The sequence below is a fragment of the Sander lucioperca genome, chromosome 8, assembly GCF_008315115.2.
Source record: "Sander lucioperca isolate FBNREF2018 chromosome 8, SLUC_FBN_1.2, whole genome shotgun sequence".
Taxonomy (NCBI): domain Eukaryota; kingdom Metazoa; phylum Chordata; class Actinopteri; order Perciformes; family Percidae; genus Sander; species Sander lucioperca.
Window position 1 is genome coordinate 24,229,261 of NC_050180.1, and position 17,916 is coordinate 24,247,176.

The window sequence follows — 17,916 nt, forward strand, 5'->3', positions numbered from 1 at the left end:
TCCCACAACTTGGAGGCGAGCGTTGTCATCTTGGAGGATAGAGTTCGGTCCCAGACTGTGGAGATATGGGATTGCCACTGGTTGCAGAATCTCATCTCTATATCTCTCTGCATTGAGATTGCCTCCAATGATGACAAGCCTCGTTTTTCCAGTGAGGTAGATGCTGCCCCACACCATCACATTACCTCCACCAAAAGGTGTTACTCTATCGGTGCAGCAATCAGCATAGCGTTCTCCGCATCTTCTCCGCACTTTCACCCTATCCAACTGCCAGGCTGTTGTGGCTGTGTATGGTTCTTCCACACACTAGGCCTACTGAGGCTCCTGTTTGTGAAATGAATAAATTGTTTAATTGCCAATATGTCTTGTTTCTTCAAACTTCATCAACCAATCCACCAATCCACCAAACACCAAACGAGTCAATGGCAGAATAAACTGTTTGGCATTGGCAGAGAAGATTTGGCAAATTTTTCATGGGTGCAACCCACATACTCAGCACTGCTGCTCATCCCACAAATGCATGTTCCTTACAAATGGGGCACCATTTGAAAGGGAACTAAACAGGCTTTCCAACGGTATAAGATTTATTGCCAAAAAGCATTGTTACCACAGAGAAATAATCTACCTAGCTAGGTCTGCTGTTTTATTTCTGTGCTTGAATCTCCACAAATACGTATTAAGCATAGACTGTAGAGACATTTTAACTGACAGGAAAACTAATTCGGCATAAATTATATATTATTCTGATGTTTACTTTATTCTTACATTGACATTAAATCTGTAGCTATTTAAGAAAAGAACAGATCCTGAAATTCAGGCACCGAGTAGTCTCGCTTTATGATAACATCAAGACAAAAAACACGTAATAGAGATTATGCATGGGAGATTGGTCATTTGCTACAGTTTGCGACTATGGAGCATGTAGTTGCCTAGGAGACAGTGACGCCGCCATTGAAACCGCGCAGCATTGCATTTTGGGATATCTTCCTCCATCATGGCGGATTAGGTAGTCGGCTAACGTTAACGGTTAGCATTGTCACGATTGTTTGGTTTCACACATTGAAGGGGTGCAGCTATCTGGCATTTTCTACACAGGGACTGCATCCACCGAATAAACTGGGTAATGATATGCTACAGAATGGACAGCTGTGATGAGCGAACGAACTTGCTTTGAAACAACTATCAGATAATTGTTGAGCTAGCTAGCTAGCTAGCTAGTTGAATAGCTACGAGCATGCTAAAGTAGCTAGCTAGCGGTAATGGTGGTGAATGAGTTGGCATTGGCCGCGGCGTGCAGGCATCATGTTAGCTCTTCGGCCTAAACATTGTCCAACTGGTAGCTAAGCGTGCAAAAACAATTAATGATTCAGGGAATACTAGTTTTTATTTAATTTTTTTTTAAAACGCAGCCATTGTTTTATTAACTTAAGCTTTCATTAGGTAGCTAGCTAGCTGTAGTAATCTGTGAATGAATGTTACGGCATTGCAGGCCTGACGGTAATCAGCGTTGTCTGTTATAGTGTTAATATGATGCTGCTTGAAACTTTTTTCTCCTTTTGATTCTATTATCCGCGCAGCTTTGATCTAACAATACGTATTAATACTTGATGTTATGTGTCACTCAATACTGACATGATGTATCTTAAACAGATGGGCTAACTTATTGTTAGCTAACGTTACTTGAAATATAAAATAACATGTCGGCAACCGTATCTTTGATGGCTAACAATAGCTTTAGCATTATTCAAGCGTTAACGTTCACCATGTTTTGGCTACATAACCTCAAATGCTTTTGTATTACAATTGTTGTTTTCGGATAAGTGACGTTAACCATTGCTTTGTGCAAGTTAATAGTTTCCACAAATATATGCTTTATGTGTGTTGAGTAAACTGTGTGAGATTCCGGATCATTGCTAATGTCTGAGTAACGTTAATGTTAGCGGTGCTACTCACATGTTACGTTTGTATGGTAACGTTAGCAGGGCTAATGTTGGCAAGCTTTACGACTACTTTGTAGGACGACTACGTCAAGCGCAGAATGCTCTTATTTTTTTTATATTTATTGAATACCTAGCTAGCTACCCAACGAAGGAATAGTCGCTTTAATTTTGAAATTCCACATCAGAAGGCCCTGATATTGTCCGAGTGACACTGTGAGTCGGTCTGCTATCACTTTGAAGTGAAATCTATATATATGAAAGAAAAAACTGTGAAATCAAAAGTAAAGAGTGATCTGCTACTTTGTTATCCTCTCAGTAATCTTGTCATCTTTCGGTATTTGCGCTGCAACACACTGTAGGTTTAACTAAGCATTGGGGTTGTGGGTTCAGAGATGAGCTGTCTTAGTTTGCCAGCCAAACCGTCAAGTTATTGACCAGAAGAATTAAGTTCTTGTTGGACAGCACTATGTGGTTGAAACATTAAGTATCACAATGGTCAGAAGGTGTTCTTCTGATGTCAATGTTTATCACAATACCTGTTTAGGAAGGAGAGGATGAGAGGAATGAGACCTCAACATTTATTTTTATCTTTTTTTTTCTGTCTCATTTCAGCATAAATTGGAAACTGAACAGCTCCGAGCCTGAACCTGTATATATTCTTGGGATATTATAGTCTACAATTGGTTTCAGTCACAAATGGGTCATATACAACAGTAGTCTGATACAACAGACGTGTGGTAAATTCTACCTTCATGTATATTAAGTTTTTGTCCAAACTGTTTTAATGCGGTATTGATTCAGCTAAATTTGTAGGCTGTTTTTTTTTTTGTAGTTTAGGTTATCAAGATGGTGTTACTTACATTTTACCGTAGCATAGCTATGAAATCTATGTCCTCTTGTGTTGGTGCTGCATTCTTTGTTGCTTAAGTTTCAATACCTTTTGTTTCCCTTGTCAGTGTTGAGTGACGGTGCAGCACGCCAGTGTCATTAAGAGGGCATTTTACAAAAATCAGGGAGAACAGCACAATGGAATGTGCATTGGACATCCCCTCAGGTGAGTACTGGATACGACACACATACACTTGTCATTTTAAGTTTGACTAGGGATGGGCATTTTAAGTAACTTCCATATTAAGTACTCTCATTCAATTTTTTATAGAGTCCTTGCATGCAAGAATAGGGTCCAAAATGAGTTTTTGATGACTTCTTGAAGTAGCGTGGGATAAGGAGAGTTGTTGTCTTCATTGTTAAACAACCACAGGGTTTTTCCTGCCATTATACAGTTTTTGTGCACCGCCTAAGTGTATAAACATAAAAACAATGTGGAGGGCATCTGGACGACAAGCTGATGCACGGGATGGGCGTCCACTCGTTGTCTTCTACACAGTGGCACAAACAGTGTCATTGTGCGATTGTCGTTGAGTCTGAAGTTAGCAGTAAAGTTATAGCTGCAAACATAGCAGTTCAGTCTGTGTAAAGTTTATCTGTCGGTGAATAAATTCTATAAGACCCAAGCCCAGTTCTCATCTTGCTTGCTACCTGCTGGTAATGTAATCGGTGTCTGTCCGACCACTGTGTAACACCGGAAACACAGACTACAGCGGAAAACCTAGTAAGATCTGCTTGGTGGCCGGCATGAGCCACTTGTCATGGTAGCACATCATAGTAAGATATTGATAGTTACAAAGCAAAAAAAGAAGTGAGTACTCGATATGTTGAACAAATACTGACGTCCAAAACAACTTATAAGTCACACAAATAAGTACGGTTTATCATGCCATGGCTTGTTATTTGTATTCCATCTGTATTGGATAAAATAACATATATAATGCTGCATTGTCAAATGCCCACTTAGCCATACATCACTTTACTCTTTGTCTACTTAAGACATTTTACATATAGTAAACATACAGTAAAATGATAATAAACACAAGCCTTCAGATCAACATTAAATTTAGGCTACTCATAAGTGCAGCACTAATCACATAACTTGCTTTAGGTTTTGTACATGTTATGGATTTGACAAATACTTGTGTAATCTTAAATACTGGCTGCCATGTGCAGGTGATGACGAGGCACCTGAGAAAGATGAAATTAATGCAAAGGAAGGGAATGAGCCACCCCACAAGAAAAACAAGAAGCACAGAAAACACAAGAGCAAGAAGAAGAAGAGGAAGAAGAAGGGGGAAAAGGAGAGCAGTTCAGAATCTGGTGCTGAGTCGGATGCAGAGCCTCCGCCGCCGCCGCCGAGGGCTGTCAGGACCACCAGAGCCAGGTCAGAAGAACTAACACTTTAATTAAAACACTCATTGTGTAAACTAAATATACTGGTTTTGTGGTGGTGGATGTACAAACAAAATGTTGTATGGAATATAAGGTGTAATAGGCACTAGGCACCAAGCCTCATTTCGACACATGTAATGGTCTAGAATATGTTTTAAAATACAATATTTTTCCGTATTATCTAGGGATAGTTGTCTGAGAAAATTTTACCAACATCACTGAATGGATTTGTTTGTATGCCTTACCCAAACTGAAAAGGAGGTCTACTTGGTTTTGTTTGTATTAGGAACTTAAATTTTTCACATTCATTTATTTTCCTTTGTGTTTGTAGTGCCAGACTGGCAGCAGCTACAGGAGCTGGAGACCCAGCTGGGCTAAAGGAGGATTGCAGGAGGGACGTAATTACAGGTACGAGACCCTCACACAAATACAATTCATATTTTCTTTGAAAGTAATGGATGATTCCTGTTATTTGGTTAAAAACAATTCCCCTCACTTCTCCTCTCAGATCGTGCAGACACAGAGGGAGATGCAAAATCCAAAAAACACAAAAGACACGCTGCCAAGAAGAAGAAAAAGAAGAAGAAGAAAGAAGAAAAGCAGGAGAAGAAATCCCCATCTCGCTCCCCATCTGAAAGCAGCTCAGCTTCAGGCTCCGAGTCTGAAGGTGAAGGAGGGAAAGGGGCTGCTGATGGCAAATACTCTCCTGCTGCAGTATCTGAACTGCAAGACCCAGTGTCCAAACTGGTTTCAAAAAGCAAACGAGGGGAGAAAGCTGAATTGCTTGGAGTGAAGAAAGAGGAGATATCAGATATGGATGTGTCCCCATCTGGAGGGAAGGGCAGTAACACCAATCGATCAGAAAAAGATACGAGGTCCCCCTCTGCAGGCCAGGATGAGATAACACAGACAGTGACAGTTAAGGTTAAGACAGAGGGTAGTCATGCTGATGGTACATTCAGCCATGCCCAGGAACTCCCTGACATCATCCCTAAACAGGAAGGTGCTACCGCAAGAGATGACCCAGGCCTGAAAGATCAGGCAAATACAGTTCAGAGGGCAAAGGTCAGGGAGCGCGATTCATCCAGGTCCAGGTCTCCTTCCCCTCCCAGGGGCATAGACATTAAGAGGTCTGGGTCAAGTCATAGTCGTTCCCCAACATCTAGTCCTAGTAGGCAGCCCTCTGATGGGCAAACAGCAGCAGCAGCAAAGAAAGAACGGTCAAGAACCCACTCCAGGTCAACCTCGAAGGGAAAACGGTCTACAACTCCTTTAAAGAGTCGGCAGCTGTCCCGCTCTCAGTCCCGCTCTCAGTCCCCTAAATCTAGGAGGAAGTCTCTCACCCCGTCTCCCAAGAGAGCTATCTGCCAGTCCCGGTCCACCTCTCGCTCCCTCACCCCAAAGAAGATATCAAAGGCTCCAAGGAAGTCCAAGTCTCCTAAACGTAGGAGGAGTTCATTGTCTGTTTCTCCAAAGCGACGCAGAAGTTCCCGCTCTCCCAAAAGAAAGGTGTCGCGATCCCCTAAACGTGGTGGGCGCAGGTCCCCCTCTCTATCTCGGTCTCCAAGGAGAAGTCGAAGGTCAGAGTCACGTCCCCGTGGAGGCACAACACACTCCAGGGCCCGATCACCTAGACGAGGTGGTGCAGTTGGCAGGCGTTCAAGGTCACGTTCCATCACGAGAAACCGTCGCTCCAGCTCTAAATCTAGACGCCCCCTTCGTCGCTCCAGGTCGCGGTCACCGGCAAGGCGTGCAGGAGGTAGGCGCTCCAGGAGTCGATCTTTGTCTAAACGTAGGAGGTCACCACCCCCCAGATCCCGCCGCTCACGCTCCCGGTCGACCCGCAGGAGCAGGCGAACCCGGTCCCGATCCGTTGTGGTCCTCAAGCGCAACCGGCGCTCCAGATCTAAAAGTACCCGCAAACGGACCAGATCCAAAACCCCTTCCTCTCGACGGCGCACCCGTTCCCCCGCCAGGAGAAATCGTTCTCCACCGAGGTCTGGCAAACGCTCCAAATCTCGCTCGTTGTCTCAAAGGCATCGGTCAAAGTCACACTCACCACTACCTGTCAAGAGGAAGTCCAAATCTCCTAGGAAGAGTGGAAGAAGGTCAAAGTCTAAATCAGTCTCTGTGGGCTTGAACAGATCCAAGTCCAGGTCTGAGTCAAGTGATGGGCGGTCTGACAACTCCTCCCCAGCCAGATCCACATCTTCTTCTCCTGTTAAACAGATAAAGCCTTCCTCTCCTGAAGCAAAGCAGACAGCTGGAGAAAGTGGAGGATTTACAGCTACAGCAGGTCAGGCTTTCTTCATTGCTGTTTTTAAGAAAACTACAAAAACTTCAATTGATTTTGTTTCTTAATTTGTATCTAAAATTGCTGTATCTGATCAGGTACCAAGAGTGTCAACTAACAAAAGTGAAACTCAACTTTCTATTCACCGCAAACTGGCTAATGTTATTTGTATTATCAATTTGATGTGGAACATTGACACAAATGCAATATTACAACTAATATATTTCCTTAAAACTCATCATCAAATTCTAGTGTCTCGTTACCTTCCACCCCTCAGGCCTCAAAGACAATCAGAATTGCTAGATATCATCTTTCTCATTGTTTGCTCTTTTTAACCAGCAGTGAATATTTATTATTGAATACTTGTAGTGACTATAGAGTTCAAAGTATATACTCCAAAGTAGGAGCTCAAATCCCCAGTCAGTACTGTACAGAGACAGAACAAATAGGGAGGGCTTGGAGGAAAGTGGTATGTTCTGAAAATATAATATTTGTTTCTGGATTCCAGCTACTTGGGGTACTACGAACCAAGTTAGCACATAATGTTTTAACGTAACTAAAGTAAGGGCGAATATTCACGACTTGCAAAATACTCCAAAAACACTGCAGCCGCCTCCGGCGAGTAATGCAAGGTAAAAAATTGGCTTTGCATTTGGTCTGAAAACACCTTTTACTGTTGCCTTGAAATGGCCTAACATGTCTTAACATGTATCATGCAGGTGCCTGGAAACCCATGCCCTCATCAGATGCCAGTTCCTCAGATACGTTGCAGGAGCAGCCTCAGATGCTTTCTCCTAACCACGACAAGGAACAGAGGGCGCGTACCAGCTCATCCAATGAACGAGATGTTTCCAGGTCCAGGTCCGGTTCTAGAGAGCCCAGCACTGGCCCAGATGGGTCAGATTGTTCAGCAGGCTCAGATGAAGAAGAGGTTTCTTTCTCCCCAGTTAAAACGGCATCTAAACACCAGAAAAGCTCAACTTCTTCACCTCGACGATCAACATCCAAGTCTACATCTCGAAGGAAGCAGTCTAGGTTTGTATGTGTGTCTGTATGTGCCTGTCCCACATCCCAAATCAGGGTTCTGTAGGTCTAAAAAGAGATTAAAATGTAATTTTCTTTTTGAAAGGTATTAAATGTTAAAGACTTCGTGAAATGGGGGCTTTTGGGACTAATTCCCAGACCCACTGCTAAAATCATGTCACTCTAGAAGGTGTAATTTAAAAAGTCGTTATTGTGCATATGTACAATAAGTCTTTATTATTCACCTTTTCTTAGGTCCAAGTCTCCTGTGAGGAAAAGAGAATCTGTCTCTCCATCAGAAAGGAAGAAACGACGGTCTAAGTCTCGGAGTCCTGCCTGGCGACGGAGGTCGCGCTCTGCTGCGCGGCGTAAACGTTCACGCTCCAAGTCACGAACCAGAATCCGGCGATCCAAGTCCCGCTCTCCAGCCCGAAAAAGACGATCCCGCTCACCCAATGCCCGTGGGAGGAGGAGGTCCAAGTCCACAGACAGAAGCAAGCGATCAAAGAGCCGCTCCACAGGCCGGAGGAAAAGGTCAGGAGACAGAAGTAGGCGATCAAGGTCTCGTTCTTCTGATCGCAGACGCAGGTCTAGGTCAAGGGGCCGAGGGAGGCGCCCGGTGTTTCGCAGTCGTTCGTTTGATAGGCGGGACAGGTGGAAAAGGGAACCCAGCCACTCTCCAGTTCTCATTCTTCGCAAACAGCGACGCTCAGGGTCCCGGACACGACGCAGCACCAGCAAGACTCCTCCACGCCTCACTGACCTGGGTAAAACATTTTGATAGTAACTAACAGCAGACAAGATAGCACACTTGTCACCTTAAGAGGGAATGAAATGAGATGAGTTTTTTAATGCCCACATGTAAGAAGAAAAACGACATTATATAAAAACGACATACGAAAAAGGCTACATTTAGTGTACACGCATTATAGGCTCTGTAAAGTTCAGCTAACGCATTGGTAGCATTAGCGCTTGGTTGGATGTAGCTAAACACCGAGTATAAACACAGCTGTGAATTTGCGGAGAATGGTCGGCATTTAACAGTCACAAACTCCACCAGCGGTGAGCAGTAGTTGGATACAAGCACCCCATTTCTTCACCAGTCTGTGTTAACACAGCACACCTCCACGCGTCGTACCCGGCGACAGAGCAGATCTCTATCTGCTCTGAAGGCTAGCAGGCCTGGTAGCTGGATAGCGGAATCCAGTACACTGTTGTTCAGCCATGTTTCCACAAAAACAAAAACACAGCAGTCTCTGAACTCGCGTTGGGAGTTTCGTTGAAGTTGGATGTAGTCCAGTTTGTTGTCTATTGAACGGACACTTGAAAAGAGGATGGATGGGACAGGTGGCCGGCTAGCGTTATTGACATTCCAAATACCACTTGTTTTCGAAGAAAACTCCCGCACGCTGTCTAACTTGCAAAAATATATAAAGTTTAATAGTAGGCAACGTTTCCGTACTAGACCATCTTGAGTTTAACATAACTGACGTTATCGCTCTGGGACTATTTTTACGATGATTACAACATTGAGCTCCTCAGCCAAAGCGCTAACTCACTTAACGTTAAGGTTAGCCCCTGATGGTTCAATTTTTTATGCTAAGATAATATTAGCAAGGCTAATACTGTCCTAACCAAGACGTAATTATTTAAATGTATTTGTTTATTTGACAGGGATGATGCACACTCCTTAGCAGTACCAGAGTTAGCTTTACACTAATTTTCATCTGTATTCGTAACATTTCTGTCACATGTGGCAAATTAAACAAATTGCTTTTGGATTTGTTTTGGAACGTGAGACTAATTCATGAGACAACGGTGTAGACATTTAGCTAAAATGGATCTACGTTACTTATGATGCAGTTAAACGAAACACTTGTTAGTAGCCCAATTATGTCGCTTGCAAAGAGCAAATACCACATTCATTTTACCAGCTATGCCCACACATCTTTGTCACCTTTTTCACCCCTGATGAGTTTGCATGCCTGAACTGACAGTCACACTACTTTTATGAACATTCCCTGTTTTATTTTTGTATTAATTGTTTTTCAGATTTTTCTAAGTTTATACATTGCTTTACACTGCTTGTATGCTTATTCTTGCCTTTTCCCTCTCTATGCCCTGTTCACATTCCCCCTCCCTCTCTTTCTTCAGATAAGGACCAGTTGCTGGAGATAGCCAAAGCTAATGCTGCTGCTATGTGTGCTAAGGCAGGGGTTCCCATTCCTGAGAGTCTTCGGCCGAAAGCCATTCTCCAGCTCCCTCTACCCACTCCATCTCCTACCCCCCTCTCCTTACCTCTACCGTTACCTCTCCCAATGGGCATGGGGATGCCCAACATGCCGAATATGCCCAACATGGGTCAAATGGGGATGCCCAATATTCCAGGAATGCCCAGCATGTCAAACATCACCATGAGTGCCGCTATGGCAAGTATGACAGCAGCTACTATGACAGCTGCCTTGACCAACATGGGTGCCCTGGCATCCATGCCTCCCCTTGCCCCGCTTCCTACCATCACTAACAAACCTCCCCCATGTCTCGTCCCCCCAACGCCAACCCTTAACCTGGACCACATCGAGGAAGCAAAGAGGAAGGTCACACAGCAAGCTAACATTCACACCATCAAGGAGCTTACTGAGGTAAAGGGGTGACTGTGTTAATGTCTGTTTTTGTTGGAGAGTAATTATGCTGTAATAATGTAATGTGCACATTGGATAGAAACAAAGCTGAATCAAAGAATGTTGAAGAGTGAGTAATGTGGATGTTTTTTTTTTCAAGGTGTTTATGAGCACAACTGTGCCAACTCAAATTTCACTGATTTTGTTTTTCTGTGTTTCTTATAGAAGTGTAAGATGATTGCAAATAGCAAGGAGGAGATGGCTATTGCTAAACCCCATGTCTCGGACGATGAAAGCTAAAACCGCCAAGCCCTCACGGTATAATTTTTAATCTTTTGATTTTTAATGAAACCTTATGTTCTGTGTAGACATCAAATGGTGAACAAACTTAACCTTTTCTCTCTCTCTTTGTCTGCACACACCCACTCCCCTCAAAAGACTGAAGGAAAATGTAAAAAAAAAAAAAAAATGCAGGAGGACCTACCTTCCCACAGTTCCCTTTGGCAGCCAGATGACCTGACTGAGCCTCATAAACCAAGAAGAAGAAGAGCACCCAAGTTGTCACAGTTACAATATAGGCACACCAGCCACTGCCCCACTCAGCGTGTGTGTGTGCGTGCGTGTGTGTGTGTGTGTGTGTGTGTGTGTGTGTGTGTGTGTGTGTGTGTGTGTGTGTGTTACCACTGAGTGAACTGGACACATTGACGTGTGTACAGTTGTATGACTGTATAGTGGGTGTGGGTCTGTGTATGAATTGTTGGTGAGTGTGTATATATAGTTACTTTCACCACCTCAGTGTTTCTGCTCATGTAAGCAGTCACTGACTGTAAGAGGAAACAAACCAACTAGTGGCGCAAGTGTTTTTGTAAAAGATTAGTTTCTCTAAATTGCTTTAACTTTTAATGCTTTCTTAAAGAATTGTGTCAAGTGGAGACTGCTTCCTTGTTCTGCTGTATTCCCCTCGGTCATCGCCAATTCCTAGTTTTATAAACAGATAATGCAGACAAAGTTTTGGTACATTCTTACATGTGATTTGTTTTCACAAGCCCGGGTTTTCAGGGCAAATGAGTGACCACATGTGAATCCTGGAACATGGTGCCAGATGTGATTATTTTGAAGGAATGGAATAACTGAATATATTGACTGCAAGAAGAAGTTTTGATTTTTGGCTATGATAAAGATTAACATCTTCATTCACAAAACATAACTTTTAGCACTGCCCTGGGTGTGATTTTTGTTCCCTCTACTTTAAACTGCACCGACCTAATCTTTGACTCTACTCTGGTTTTTCATTTGGACTTTTTTTGAAAACATGTTTGTTGTATATTTAAATGGATATTTTATCTGCCACACTTTTAACACCAATATCCTAACATGCAGTGTTGTGTGTTTTGCAGATATAATATAATTTAAGATGCATAAAAAGCATACCATTAGTATTTCCATGATAGGATTTAAAAAAAAAAAATAGAAGACATTTGGTTGAGTGTAAACATTTGAAAGGTCTATATTTCTATTCGTTATCCAGCTTTGATTTTGAAAGCAATGCTGGTTGATTGCTGTCTTGGAGATCCCACATGTCTGGACCTTGCCATCAGAACATAACCTACCATAATACCCATAATCCCAGATTCATATCACAACTGAAATCCAATTGACTTGACCTTGAGCCACCAAGCTTTAGCTATAGCAATGTAACATTTTTTTGTTTTCCTGATAAGAAACCAGATGGGTGAAAATGTAACTTCCCTTAAACTTCACAATGTAAATTAAGGTAATTACTTGTTTAGAATAAAATGTCTAATTCACTGTTACTGAATACATGATAAGCAATAGGCATTTTTTTTTATTTTTTAAATACGCTTTATATATGCTTTTGCCTTTCTGTTGCTGTTTATTATTAAAACATCAGTGGCTTTTATTCAGGCACACATGAACATAATTAATGTTGTGCTGGGGCTGACAAATTACTTGTAGTGGTTATAGAGTTGAATGTAGAAAGTTGAGTATGTCCCGAACTGTGCGATTGTTAAACGTTTTTTGTATAGACAATCAAGGTTCTTTGTCTTAAGATGCTTTTTTTGGAGAAAGAACTATAACCACAATTTATACATATTGCAGCATTGTAATCAGGTTGCAAATAAGAGAATTGTCATGGATAACTGTGCAAACAATGAAAAACCCAGCAAGCCCTTTTCATTTAATCCACTGACGCGTTTAATATTTGCTGTAAATGTTACCCTTGCCCCTAGTTGGTCTTCTGTGTGAGCTGCGTCTGGGTAAACACGTACATGTTTTACTCAATGCTTTTGTACCCTTGGATAACTGATGAACAAGGCAAACTTGGTGCTTTGGGGACATTTGGCAGGGGTGAGGTTTTTGAGGAATCTTGCACTCATAACTCATTAATTTTCATTGGAGAGGGAAATAATTCTGGATTCATTATTTTTTGTCGACCTCCCACACCCAGGGCTGTTTAACTGGAAGATAATCTGTTAGGGTTTCCAACTGACTATACTGTCTGTACCAAAAGCATTGTTGAATTGATTCCCTGAGGTAATCTTTAGCTATTTTAATGATAGAAAAAAGATGAAAATGCATTTTAGATTTTTTTTTTGTTTTTTGGGCCATTTGAATATGACATTGCCTGCTTTGTACATACATGTGTTGATGATTATTAAAAACCTCAATGATCTGTATATATTTGTGTCCTTGTGTGCTGTGTTCACTTTAGTCAGGCTCATATGTAACCCTGCACATTTATGACAAACATGCCATTGGAGCCAGATGAACTATTTTAAAACCGTCAATTTTATCATAACTTGATGGCCGACGAGTTGGTGCATTGCTTTAAATCATAAGTCGTCGTTAACCAAACTCTAATATTCAATTCAATGTTATTTATAGTATCAAATCATCAGTTATCTCAAGACACTTTACAGATAGAGCAGATCTAGACCACGCTCTATAATTTACAAAGACCCAACAATTCCAGTAATTCCCCCAAGAGCAAGCATTTAGTGCAACAGTGGTGAGGAAAAACTCCCTTTTATAACAGCATAATTAAGAGCTGGTCCAACGCAAACCTGAGCCAGCTCTATAAGGGTTGGTAGATGAATCTTACGACTATGGGGTGCCGTGTCTGCTGCTATACACCCTCCCCCGCCGGTCTAGGCGAACGCCGCAACTCCCCACTCCCTAACTATAAGCTTTGTCAAAGAGGAGAGTTTTAAGTTTACTCTTAAATGTGGTGACAGTGTCTGACTCCTGAACCCAGACTGGGAGCTGGTTCCACAGGAGAGGAGCCTGATAGCTAAAGGCTCTGGCTCCTATTCTATTTTTAGACACTCTAGGAACCATAACTGCATTTTGGGAGTGCAGTGCTCTAGTGGGACAATAAGGTACTATGAGCTCTTTAAGATATGATGGTGCCTGACCATTAAGAGCTTTGTAGGTCAGGAGAAGGATTTTAAATTCAATCCTGGAGTTTACACGAAGTCAATGCAAAGAAGCTAATGCAGGAGAAATATGATCTCTTTTCTTGTCAGCACACGCGCTGCAGCATTCTGGATCAGCTGGAGAGTCTTAACCGACTTATTTGAGCAACCTGATAGTAAGGAATTAAAATAGTCCAGCCTTTAAGTAACAAATGCATGGACTAGTTTTTCAGCATCGTTTTGAGACAGAACATGCCTAATTTTGGCAATGTTACGCAGGTGAAAAAAGGCTGTTCTTGAGATTTGTTTTAAGTGGGCGTTAAAGGATATATCCTGATCAAAAATAATTCCAAGATTTCTGTAGTAGTGCTGGAGGCCAGGGCAATGCCATCCAGAGTAGCTATATCTTTGGATAATGAGGTTCGGAGGTGTTTAGGGCCTAGCACAATAACCTTGGTTTTGTCTGAGTTTAACATCAGGACATTGTAGGTCATCCAGGATTTTATGTCCTTAATGCATGCTTGAAGTGTAACTGACAGGTTTAGTCTGGCTTGATTGATAAGTATAATTGGGTATCATCCGTATAACAGTGAAAGTTAATGGTGTTTCCTAATAATATTGCCTAGAGGAAGCAAATATAAGTTGAATAGAATTGGTCCAAGCACTGAGCCTTGTGGAACGCCATGGCTAACTTTAGCGTGTCTTGAGGATCTACATCTTGTCCCATCTTTTAGGAGAAGGTCCTAGCTGTCTTCTTTCCAACCCAGCAAAGCATATCTTGGTAAAAGTGTGGATTGTTCATCAAATTATTATAATTGGTGAGTACTGAGCTAACAACACACTAGTAGTAACCTGCTCCAAACTGTCATGACACCCCATTTTACAATCAAAGGGGTATCAACTTTAGTTTGAAAGGAATCCGCTTGGAGTTGTAAAGTAGCTGTTGTTCTGTCTGACATGGTGCATGAGTTTAAAATTAGACTACACTGCCAGGTGTGGTTGGAGTAATGTGACATTGGCCCAGTTGCAGTGAGCAACCATCTTTCAGATTTATAATGAAAGCCTTCACAGCAGAGATAGAGTCCTACTGCCCTACCTGACTGTACAAATCATTGATTTGTTAGACTGTATGCTTGTGTGTGGGCAGTTATATGTGTTTGCCTGTGTGAAAGAAAGATAAATACAGATAAATATAAATACATGTTTTATAGGAGTGTTTGGGGTGGACTGATGCCACCATGTCATTTCCTGTGTGCTTCGATAATGAAAACGTCCTTTCAGAAAATGCTTCAGGCTTGAAAACACCTGTAATTATGAAACCCTCATACAAGTGGTGCACTTTCTCTTTGCTTCAGTTGATTGTGGAGGTCAGAGACTTAAAGACTCCATCAACAAAGAAAAAACATAATTTAAAGCTCTAACAGATTGTGTAGGAACAGTGGTAAAGTAAGTAGGTCTCAAAACATCTGGCCAAAGGACTACAGTTGAAAATTAGCCGGCTGGCTACCACTGACACATTTACAGAAATGTTAATTAATGTGCAATGTCCTTTACAAATAATTAAAATTAATACAAAAAATAAACGAAAAAAGTGAAGTATAAGGGCATTTAATACTTTATTTACAGTTAACAAGTTGAATGATTTACTCGGATAGAGAGAAGCGACCCAGGGCAATCTTCATGAAAAAAGATTAAAAGGCTTCAATCTGTGGATTTGCCCACTGACTTGGATAAAAATTTAAAAACTCCAGAGAGTTTCCACCTTAGTCTTTATCATGGGGTTTAAAATAAAAACAATCACCATGTCATGCTCAGATGGAAAATACAATCTCAATTACCATAGTCATGGATTGAGGGCTTTGGACAGTTTTTCCAGTTCAAATGAAACAAACACCAAAGAAAAGTAAAAAAATATATATATCCTTAATCCTTTTTGTTTCTTACAATTTTTTGAAGAGTTGGCTTGTTTTGAAGGTATTTAACACATTTAAGCTTGCTGTTGAAACCAGGATAAGATTCAATTTAGTGCAAAACATGATTAAACAAGTTTTAAAGACCATATTAACCGTTTTAATTCTCGACATTCTCTTAAAGTCTGTTAGGGTTAGGGTTGTCAAGAGCGTTGAATGCAAATCTATACATGCAATGTATTTCTTTTTCACAATATTATGTAAGATTAGTAGGTGAATGCATGCTTTCCTGCATGACTCGTGCTGTGCATGCATGTCTGAAGCTGTAGTTGGTTTACCTAAAAAACAAAATGTTATCTTGTACTGTAGTGTTGTAGTATTATAGAAAAGTAAGGGACTGCATGTAAGTTATTGGGGGTGGGGAGGGGGGTTGAATCTAGTGTAAATTAAAGTTAGAAAGAAATATTTTCGATGGACCGTGCCTATGACAATAGCCATCGCAGAACGCTCCCTCCAAGATCTCAATACAATATACTTATGGCGAAAATACAGACAATTTCTAATTTTTAATAAAGAGCTGCTAAATGAGCTGTGATGAAAAAAATAGAGGCCTAATACATACAGTATGGCCAAAGAGCACCTTTATTACCCACGGAGCACACAACAGCTATCTTTTTGATGTAACTATTGATGTTTTCATACTTAAAATAAAGATCCGGGATGAGGAAAAATCAAAAGTCCTTACCCTGCTCTCTGAAAACCATCACTTCAGCAAAAACAATAAGTAAATCCCCCCCCCCCCCCTTTTCTGACCCCTTCACACCCCTAATACTTTTTGTACAGTCCCTAAAGACAAAAAACAAATGTCTTAATTAGAAATGCAGAGCCAGTATTTTAATTCAAAAATTTTATTTAATTTTCTTAATTATGTGTGGGTTGGTGTTAGTAATCTGCATCAACTGCAATCTCTGAAAGAGTAACTCTGTTTACATATTCTGAGCCAATTATACTCATTTAATTTGGTGACTGCAATAACATTAATCTGTAAGTTACAGGCCTTCCTGTCAGTGTCTGCATGTGCGCTTGTTAACACACAGCACTCAAGTTTGCATGTGGGTTGCATACGGAGAAGCTATGATTCATAGGATTTCGCAGATTTGTCGGTCGATGGATAGCTAAGTGCTTTGCAATGGCCACCCAGTCCAAGCACTCTACCCACTCTGTCAGGCAGTCAGGAAAGGAGGTCAAATTTTCTCTCCCCCTTACTTTCCATTTTCACAACACACATTTCTCTCACAACATTGCTTCACACTCCACTAATACACACATGCACAAGCACACACACACTCACACACACACACACACACACACTGGATAAGCCGATGAATTCAGCCTGTGGTGGAGTTCTGTATCAGAGTGGAACTTGTTACACTACAATGTTGGACAGACTAACGAAAACAACAGAGGCAGTAAAAAGAAAGGGAGAAAAGAGGATTTGAGAGAAATGAGAGGCTTGACGAGATACAAGCCGATGAGAGTGAGGAGAGAACAGGGAGAAAACTGAGAACAAAGGAGAAAATAAGATGCCCATTTTCACTGAGGAAGATTTGGAGCACTGCCTACAGTGCAAAACCAAGTGACCTGTGTCTGTAACTGTGAGGGTCCATGTACTGGTCAGAGGAGTAAAATAAAGGTTGTGACTTTGACTGTACTTGTCGGCTCATTGTACTGTCAAAACTGTGTGTGCACATTTCGGTTCAAGTGTGTGTGACAATGTCCTCGACATTACAGAGTCATACCAAACCAAAATTGTATGAAAGCAGGAGAGCCTGCTGCCACAATAGTATGTGAACATGTACATTTACATGATTGAAGACACACGTTGCATGCATGCATGAATATTTCATGAGGGCAGTGGGAAGGAGCAACTATCCTAATTTTTTGATTGGTGAAGTTAACTAAAATCAAAAATTCATGCAAACTGAAAAGTATAAATTAAATTTCAAAATATTCTTTTCATTTTCCATTCCAGATTGTAAATTTAAATATGTGTGTTTGCACATTTGCAAAGAATATTAAAATGTTAGGAATAATTTAATCAAAGACATCTAATTTATAATATTCAAATAATGTGAATGAATTATTTGCAGATTCAAATGCTATACAACAGTTGCAATAGTAAGATACACAACATCTGAGAATTTGCTAATTTTAATGTGATTATGCTATATGTGGATTAGATTAACTCAGTGGTGTAGTCTAATGTATTCTAGTGGGTATACTGTACTGTATATATATATATATATATATATATATATATATATATATATATATATATATATATATATTTGGCCAGAATCTGCCTTTGGGGGAGGCGGGGCATATCATAGTGGGGGGTCTGGGTGTCCT

At 41.1% G+C, this 17,916-nt stretch overlaps 1 protein-coding gene across 5 annotated transcripts; it reads left to right on the forward strand.

The window, feature by feature from the left end:
- Nucleotides 1-953: 953 nt before the first annotated feature.
- Nucleotides 954-12,859, forward strand: si:dkey-67c22.2 (uncharacterized protein LOC792544 homolog). 5 transcript variants are annotated; one of them, XR_004898049.1, is made up of 11 exons: nt 954-1,120; nt 2,897-2,994; nt 4,005-4,215; nt 4,555-4,631; nt 4,732-6,519; nt 7,236-7,551; nt 7,795-8,306; nt 9,694-10,181; nt 10,386-10,478; nt 10,635-10,723; nt 10,839-12,859. XR_004898049.1 is itself a non-coding variant. In XM_036004199.1 (10 exons), exons 2-9 carry the CDS (start codon nt 2,967-2,969, stop codon nt 10,458-10,460), a joined length of 3,495 nt encoding a protein of 1,164 aa, XP_035860092.1. In that variant the 5' UTR covers nt 954-1,120; nt 2,897-2,966; the 3' UTR covers nt 10,461-10,478; nt 10,579-12,859. The 5 variants fall into 5 exon arrangements, 4 of the variants coding, with proteins under 4 accessions (XP_035860092.1, XP_031155736.1, XP_031155744.1 ...); XM_036004199.1 differs by having other exon boundaries at nt 10,579-12,859; XM_031299876.2 differs by having other exon boundaries at nt 10,583-12,859.
- The last annotated feature ends 5,057 nt before the right edge of the window (nt 12,860-17,916 follow it).

Bases quoted from the DNA above. Each gene is read 5' to 3' on its own strand.
- si:dkey-67c22.2 (XM_036004199.1), top strand. From the start codon at position 2,967: ATGGAATGTGCATTGGACATCCCCTCAG. The intron at 4,216-4,554 runs GTCAGAAGAACT...TTGTGTTTGTAG, and splicing joins GTCAGGACCACCAGAGCCAG to TGCCAGACTGGCAGCAGCTA. The intron at 8,307-9,693 runs GTAAAACATTTT...CTCTTTCTTCAG, and splicing joins TCCACGCCTCACTGACCTGG to ATAAGGACCAGTTGCTGGAG.